The sequence below is a fragment of the Vitis riparia genome, chromosome 7, assembly GCF_004353265.1.
Source record: "Vitis riparia cultivar Riparia Gloire de Montpellier isolate 1030 chromosome 7, EGFV_Vit.rip_1.0, whole genome shotgun sequence".
Lineage (NCBI taxonomy): Eukaryota > Viridiplantae > Streptophyta > Magnoliopsida > Vitales > Vitaceae > Vitis > Vitis riparia.
The window spans coordinates 22,995,113-23,004,093 of NC_048437.1; the positions used below are offsets into that span (position 1 = coordinate 22,995,113).

The following is an 8,981-nucleotide window of genomic DNA, read 5'->3' on the forward strand; positions in this document are numbered from 1 at the left end:
TTTACTTATTTATCTCTATTATAGTAAGATTAAATAATTTAAAAATATATAAATTTTAAATTAATTTTAATTATATTTGATTTACTTTTATATTTTTTTTATAGTGAAACCAAAATGAGAAAATTATTTTCCTTAAAAATATATATATATATATATATATATATATATATATATATATATATATATATATATATTTTAGTATTTTTCGAAAATCAAACATAACTTGGGTTTTTGTCACCAAATTCAAAATGTAGGCCAATGATTTTGTTTTTAGTTTGCTTTTCTTAATTATGTTTGGTACTAAGAAAAAAAAATATTAAGGAAAATAATTTTTTTATTTTTGGTTCTTGAAAATTTTAAGAAAAAATGTGAGGAAAAAAATACAAATAAAAATATAAGGAAAATAAAAAATAAATTAAAACTTAACAAATTATTTTATTGCTACTTAATATTCATTTTATTTATTTTAACTCATTCACATAAAGATTAAATAATTTTAAAATATATAAGTTTTTAACTAGTTTTAATTATATTTTATTTTTCTTAATATTTTTTTATAGGACAAGAAAATCAATTTTTATCCTTTTTTAATATTTTTCGGAACGAAACATAAATATAAATAAAAAATATTTTGATAATATTTTTTATAATATATTAAATAACAAAAAATGAAAAAAAATGATTGTCCAAGAAAAAAAATATTATTTTCTTATACTTAATTTTATCGTAAAAATACGAAAAAAGTTAAATATAATTAAAATTAATTTAAAATATATATTTTAAAATTATTTAATTTTTATGTAGAAGAATTGAGATTGTATTTAAAATAATTTATTAACTTTAAATTTTTTTTTTCTCTTAATTTTTTTATGATCATTGGTTAAAAAGTCGGAAAAGAAGCCGACATATAGGGAAAAAAAAAAAAAGGTTAAGTGGGTATGGAAAGCTAAAATGACGAGGGAAAGTAGGTGCAAGATTTTCCCCATTTTATCTTCGATCTTTTGGATTTTCCGATATTATCTCTGATTTTATTTTACTTTATTTTATTCTAAATTCTGGCTTTTCCAAAAAAATCGGCTAAATTTCGGGTGAAAATTTATTTCATGTGTATTGTAAAAATCAAATTCCCACCCGAAAATAAACCCTTAACCATCGTGCTATTTTCACAATTGATAAACTTATTATCTTCGTAATAATTATTATTTTTTATTTTATTATAATAATTAAATACAAATAAAATTAAAAATAATATAAAAAAATCATATTTATCATCTATTTTTTTTTAATATTTTTAAGTACATATAAACTAAATAAATTATTTTAATATTAAATATATTTTATGTATTATCTAAAAGTAAATATTATATATATATATATATTAAATACATAATATTTTAAATATTTTTATAAGTTTTGATTAATTTCGATTTCATCGATTTTTTTTTTATATTTTCTTTCGATATTTTTATATTTTGAAAAATTCGAGGAGTGATATTTTTGTAATTTTTCGATAAATTTGTAGCTGGTCATAAAAAAGTTAACCATTTCACTCCCATTAGGACACAAACCCAACCCCTCTCGCATATCCTAAAAATATAATTTTGAATTATTATTAATATTTTAGTATATTAATATGTGAAATATTTTTGGATGAGTTGAGTTTCTTGGCTGTTTTCCCAAAAAGGTACATTCCAACAGAAATTTCTAGATTAAATTTGCCTTCGATCCCAGGGACAAATTTGTACTTTCACCTAAGAAAATAAGACTTCCAAGTTCCAAGCCTGTTACGAGAAAACCGAAAGCCCTGGCGCGGGAAAGTAACAGAAAACAGAAACAAAACCTTTCAAAATCCACACTCTCGTTTTTTTCTCCTATCTCGTTTCTCTCCCCCCTCCATAATCAAAGAAAGATGAAGACTTTGAGTTCTTCAACACCAACCCTTTGAATTTTTCACGGATTCTTCCATGTATCCAATCCTCAAACATTGATTGTACTTTGATTACTACATTTATGCTATTAGAATTTTCTTTTAATGGTTGGAGTTTGTTGTTAGGTTTTGGGTACGTTCCATTGTCAGTTCTCGAGGTTTTTGATTGAGCTTTTTAAGTCATATGATCAAGATCAATTTTTATATATACCAGAATTTGGTTTCTGGGTTTAGGGTTTTAGATGTTAATTTCCATACCAATACAATGTTTGTTCAATTGTTTGCTCACATCGGTATGATTAGGTTTGAGTTCTTTCTTTAAATTTGGACTCTCTGGAGAATGTAGTGAGAAATTTCACTTTTTAAGGGTTTTGAATGAGTAGGAAACCAAAAAGCCCAACTGTGAATCAGTAGAAGTTTCAGGGCAATGCAAAATTGTAGCTTTCATATGAAAATTTATTTGAGTAGAAAGTTTCATCGATCATCTACCAAGAAAGTCTGATTGATTCTTTTTGAATATTGTTTAATGGTTTTGTTTCCTTTATTTTGCTTTCAAGAATGCTGTTCTATCAATTTTATTTGATTGATTTACTTTATTTTATTTTTGTGAGTATAGTGTTATGCTAGAAGTTCAGAAGAAGTAAAAAGTGGATCTTCTGTATTCTAACATGGATAAAGGAAAATCAAAGGTGGTCTTATAATACCCTTCATCACCCTGTTCTTTCAATTGATTTATTTGAATTTGCACTAACTTTCACTGCTCGATATAGAACAAAAAGTTTTGGACCAGAATATGGTTCGGAGATGTTCATTCATGTCATGGAAATGGCAGATGTAATTGTTATCCGAACAAGATGGTTTAGGGCATAATACCTTTGCTTTGCAGGTTCAATTGACTTCTTTCCTTGAACCCTGATTGTTTGAGCAGTAATTCCAAGCCCTGCCAAACAAACTGACTTCCAACATACTGTGAGGATATTATCATTTTAGGAAGTTACTGTCATCATTCCTGTTTTGGGATTTTTCAGAAGTAGGGAAATACCATATTTTCCTAGTAGTCAGTATGAATGATACAGTGTTTGAATGATCCTTATTGGTTTTTGACAACATTGGGATGCCTTGTCATTTTCCTCTCATTTTCCACAATTGGCTGCCTGCATTCCATGTCCAATTTCTAGCAGCTGACAACAGTCTTTTTGTTAGACTGTCACTGACTTTCTGAGAATGATATAGGTTTAAGGTACAGGAATCCATTGTAAATTTATTTATATATCCTCTACAGGTAATTGAAAGGGAGGCGGACAAGTGTGAGAATCCTGCGGACAAGTGTGAGAATCCTCCTCTGAGAAAAGAGAAGGTTTGAACTGTTCAACCACATTTATCATTTGTGTTTACTTTGATTAGTATGCCAATGATGTCCTTCTATGCTTATGTTGCAGGGTTATGGATCATCTTCTAGGCAAAGTGAGGTTACTGCCAATAGGACGGAACAGCCAGTGAAAACATTGATGCGCGAAGTTGATGACTGTGAGGATGATGAAATGTTTTATCCTGAACTACAAGAAGCAAATAACATCTTCAAGGCGGTCTACAAGGAACTTATGACCATTGCTTTTGAAGCAAATTATTATGTTGAGGCTGTTCCAGCATTAGGTTCAATCGAGGAGTTGCAGAAAGTGTTCCGGATTTCACCTCCATCTGATTGGAGACTTGAAACTACCACTGAGACTGCCATAGTTCCAATTTCTGCACGATCGTTATGCATGAATATGATGAATCTCGTAAGATCATTAATCCTCAAGTTTGCTGTTAATTGACTGAGCCAAGTTTTCTTTATTCGATGACTGTTGTCTTAGTCTTGTATTTAATTTAAACCTCGAAAACTCCTGTACAAGTATGTTTATCCTGGTCCATTACACTGCACCTATGCAAAAATAATGCTTCAAAAGCCCATTAACAATGATGAAGGAAAAGGAATGGCTGCACATCAGTAATTATAATGAGAAAGCAAAACATTTGTCTCTCTGCATCAAAAGAATAATTTGGTACAGAAGGTGACAGAGCCCATATAAATTCTAATACATGATGGCTTCTTGTTAATGAAAGAGCAAATCTGTGCTTGCATTTCACTCCCAAATTTGTTTTTGTGTTCTTTTCTTACTTTGGTACTCTTTTTCAGGATTCATGGCATGCCTCAATGTCCCATATTTTCCACTATGTGGGTGGCTATATCCCAGATGGTGTTTTCAAGCACTTGAAAGATGAGGATCCTTCAATTCTGCATGTAGAAATGGTGAGCTTTCTGCAGCTCCCATGAAAATCACTATTCTGGATCAGTTTCTAACCCATTATAGCACAGCTATGCACCTACTCATGGAAAGGAGTCAAATGTCACATCTGATCTGTGGTTTTCTGTGTCACAGGTGAATGCAGAATTTCAATTACCTACACCATTTGCAGCAGTGAGGAAATTCTCCTTTTTAAGATTCTTAAAAGAGATCATACCAGATGAGTTATGGGCCATTATTGATGTGTCAAAAGATTACTTTCAGCATATAGATATGGATTACATGTTTGAAGGGAAATGTCGAAGGAGGCCATCAGGGGTCATAATCAGGGCCCGTGATGATCATTCTGAGGTCAGTGTAGTGGTACCATTTTTCTATATCATGCCTCGAACTTTGCCATTTGTATTTACACCCAGGAGGGTTAGCTGTAGAAGAATCCTCATTACTACAATAGTTCTCATCGATCTTTGGTGTTATTGAATTACTTTTGCTTGTTTGCGGTTGACTCGTGCAGATCATATGGATTGAGAATGTGGAAGTGCCCATGCTGTCTCAATTTCAAGACAATATTTATTCTGCAATAATCAATTCAGATGTGGCATTCAGTGCAAAGCGCTGGGTTAATGCATTTTTATGGAATTTGAAGCGATATCAAAGCGCATTTTTTATTCAAGAGATAAAATGGGGACGCCCATGTATGATGCTATCCTTTCTAATTACAGCTGATATTGTTGACGAAAAGTAGGTTTGGAATTTCAAATGAATAGGCAGTTACCCTGGCGAATACTTTAGATCTACTGCATTGTTGAAAGAAGTATACTAAATTTATACACATGTCAAACTTACCAAACTGGATACTGATATGGCTTTTAATGAGTAGTTATATCTAGTTGTGAATATTCATCAAGGGGGTTCATCACCAAAGTCTAAGTAAGATCGAGTCTACTCAAGATACATCCACAGTTCCATATCATTGTTGAAGGTCAAAATTGTCTGGATTTTTGAACGGGTTGTCACTATGAGCTGTTCTTAATCAGCCTCTTTTGATATTCAATATTGTAGTGGATATTATAATCAGAATTTCGTTCTATTTTCTGTGGTTTAGATTTTCATCTCTATGGAAGTTCTATTATAATGCTTTATTACTGAATAGAATCAGATTAATATTTTATATGGTTGTATGGTATTTAAGTATGGTAATTCATTTGTATTGATCAACACTTAAACATCCATTTATTTCTTTCCCTTTTTTCCTGTTTATGATACAAGCAAATCTGCAACTAGATGTTTATATCAATTGTGGGATGTGCAGATTATTTGTTTTTACTATCATTGACAAAGAACATGAGGCTGGACTTCATGAAATGTCTGAGGGAATCTCCTGATGATAGAGACTGGACGCTTCTAACTGATCATGGGATGAGGATAATGCAGGATGCCACGATGAGATCTCCTGAAGCATGCAAGATATGTGGTTACATTTCTGTGGTCAGCTTCCGAATTCAAGCCAAACCCCACCTAGTTTTTCAGTACCTTGTAAAAAAGAATCGACAATTACAGGTGAACTACATCTCTACAAGTCCCATAAGTCACTATCATTTGTTTTTTATGATGCAAACCTTTCCATTGTTGCAGTGGCATCTGTTTCTTGATGAGAATGAGGCTAAAGAAGTCCTCAGGTTTGCTGCAGACGATGAAAGCTACCTTATTACTCTACACCAGAGATCTATCATAACAGAAAACAGTTGCGGGGTACTAGTTTTTTTCTTTTTTATTCCCCTTGATAATTGTCTCCATCTTCTGATCCTAGCCTCACTTTGTTTACATGTAATGTTGTTCTAATGCAACAGAGTGAAGAATACATATTGCAAGAGGCTTCATGGGATGGATTTGGCTACTTGATCATATCAGCAATCATGAATCAGGCAGATGTTTTCTGTTCTCTCATTGCAGGATACAAGGATGTTGACTTGAAGCCTTCGGGTTTTGCAATAGTGCCTGATGGATCTGATTCCTCTCTAGTGACCTTCTCCCTCCAAGAAGTTCTTCAAGTTCCAGACACCCATACAGGAATTAGAGTCAAAAGTTGTGTCGCGAAGAGAATCATTTCAGAGATAATAGAAGAGAGTAAGTTCCTAGCTACTGGAATTTATTGAGAAACTCAAAACCAGACATATTTCACTCACTGGTCCTTTTTTTTCTTTTTTCTTTTTTCCATTCTTTTTGCAGTGGCTGATGTAGTAAAATCAGCAAGTTAAGCTTTGGGATTGCTTGATCCCTGAAATCACAGATTGTTGCTTCATTATACACTACTAGTGTTGTTTTGAATCGATTGAAAAAGGTATATTGATTCTTAGACACCATCATATCCAGTTCAAGTTGCTTGTGAAAAAAAAAATATTTAGATGAAATATTTGATGATTGTGATTCACATAGTTGATAGTTTATCAGTTGGATGGTTGGATTTTCTTTGATTTTTGCTGATTTTCAATCATCAAGAACTATGTCTAAAATGCTTGCCTTCCCATATTTTTCCTGCTCTTTTTTAATACTTACTAGGTGGCAGTTGATGGCTAGATACCACCTCTTATGCTCCTATATGATTAAGTGTGGATAAATATTAAATACAATAAAAAATATCTTATCACTAAGTTTGGTTCCCGGAAAACTTAAGGGAAAATGTAAAGGGAATAAAATAGAGATGAAAAGTAGAGGAAAAGAAGAAATGAAAGAAAATAAGAAACACATTTAGGTTATGTTTGGTTTCAGAAAATATTAGGGAAAAAAAATTGCTAAGGAAAAATGCATCATATTAGTAAAAAATGCATTTTCTCGTGTTTGGTTTTATTATGAAAAATGCAAAAGAAAATTAAATATAATTAAAATTATTAAATTTTTTGTATATTTTTAAATTATTTAATTCATATATAGAAGAGTTAAATCTATGAAAAAAAGTTTGAAGTAATATATAAAAATAATTTATTGACTTTAAATTTATTTTTTATTTTCCTTATATTTTTATTTTCTATTTTCTTTCCCTCGTATTTTCTTTCAAACTTTTTGGGAACCAAACATAACTTTAAAGTTTATAAATTATTTTTATATACTACATCTAATTCATTTCATTTGTTTTAACTCTTTAATATAAAAAATAAATAATTTAAAAATGTATAACTTTTTAATTAGTTTTAATTATATTTAATTTTTTTGATATATTCTATAAAACAACTAAACATGAAAAAACCATTTTTCTTAATTTTTTTTCTTTTCTTAATAATTTCCAATGGTTACGTTTGGTTCTTGGAATATATTATGGAAAGAAAAAAAATGTTAAGTAAAACAATTTTTTATGTTTGGTTTTATTATGGAAAATGCAAAAAATAACAAAAATAAAAAATCAAATGTAATTAAAATTATTAAAAAAATTGTATATTTTACAATTATCTAATATTTATATAAGAGAGTTAAATAAGCAGAAAAAAAGTTATTGACTTTAAACTTATTTATTATTTTTCTTCTATTTTTTTTTCTCTATTTTCTTTTCTAACAACCAAACATAGCCTATATGTTCTTTCACCATGCACAAAATGGTCGAAGGGTTGCAAACCATCGTGAAAATCCTCGGTCCAAAATGTTTTTGTTTTGTTTATCTAGTGGTATTTGAAAAAAAAAAAAACTTGATAGATGTAAGAGAGATGGGTCAAATGTGTTTAGCCATGCTAAAAAAAAAAATGCAAAAGTTCTTTTTATAATTTTCAAATTAAAATTAAAACAATAATAAGTTTAATAAACACTTTAAAATATTAAATTTTTTATATATATTTTTGGTGAGATTTGCCTTTTGAACCTTCCAAAAAATAAGTTATAGATATTTTTTGAAATTATTCTTTAAAATATTTAATTTGAAATGAAAATATAATTTAATAATGCCATTTTTACACATATATATTAAAATTACATTTTAAGATGTGATTTCCAAGTTTATATTAAAGTTGAAATTGTGATTCTTTTTAATATGTGTTAAAATTATAATTTCACAATATGATTTTAAAATTTATCAGAAAAAAAAGTTATAATTTTTAAAGGGACTTCAAATTTATTTTTTTAAAAATAAATAAGTGATAAAAATGATCACGTCATACCTTAGTTTTATACATTTGATAGTAAAAAGTAGAAATTTGAATATGGCATATATATTCCGTCTTTCAAAAGATTATTTTATTAAAAGGGTAAAAATGTAATTTTGGAATAACTTTTTATTTCATTCGTTTTTAATAATTTTTGTTTTTAATTCACAATCCCCGTCCCCCTCAAAATAATACTCAAATAAGTGCTTTTAAGTAATCAATTAATATTTTAAATTTAAGAATAAGATTAAGATAGCGTTTATTTATTTATTTAAATATAAAAGTTAAAATATTTAACTTTTTTATTAAATTAAAAATAATATATTAATATTAATTTAATTTAATTAAAATGGTTGATTTGGATTAATTTTAACCGAACGAAAAATTAAAATATTTTAATTTTTTTTATCCAGAAAAATAACAAAACCATGTCAGTTAGTAGTCGATCAGTAGTCGCGGTCACCTAAAAAACAAATCCACAAGTAGTACTTCAGAAATTATGATGGTAAGAGGTCGAACTCGTGGACATTTTTTTTTTCCTATAAATGAATTGCTTTTTGCTCAAAATTCCAGCGTGGAAGCAGTCGAAACGTTCCCGGTAGGGCCGGTACATTACTTCCCTTAAAAAATGGGGAACAT

At 29.1% G+C, this 8,981-nt stretch overlaps 1 protein-coding gene across 3 annotated transcripts; it reads left to right on the top strand.

Annotated features, from left to right (window-relative positions):
* Positions 1–1,884: 1,884 nt before the first annotated feature.
* Positions 1,885–6,645, top strand: LOC117919121 (homeobox-leucine zipper protein ROC1-like). Of its 3 annotated transcripts, none has more exons than XM_034836207.1 (11): positions 1,885–2,060; positions 2,544–2,616; positions 3,210–3,284; positions 3,367–3,708; positions 4,107–4,220; positions 4,351–4,566; positions 4,730–4,910; positions 5,528–5,775; positions 5,851–5,967; positions 6,066–6,342; positions 6,445–6,645. In XM_034836207.1, the coding sequence occupies exons 2-11, from the start codon at positions 2,596–2,598 to the stop codon at positions 6,471–6,473; spliced, it is 1,620 nt and encodes a 539-aa protein (XP_034692098.1). In that variant the 5' UTR covers positions 1,885–2,060; positions 2,544–2,595; the 3' UTR covers positions 6,474–6,645. The 3 variants fall into 3 exon arrangements, with proteins under 3 accessions (XP_034692098.1, XP_034692097.1, XP_034692099.1); XM_034836206.1 differs by having other exon boundaries at positions 1,902–1,966; XM_034836208.1 differs by lacking the exons at positions 1,885–2,060; positions 2,544–2,616 and adding an exon at positions 2,699–2,896.
* Positions 6,646–8,981: the final 2,336 nt, after the last annotated feature.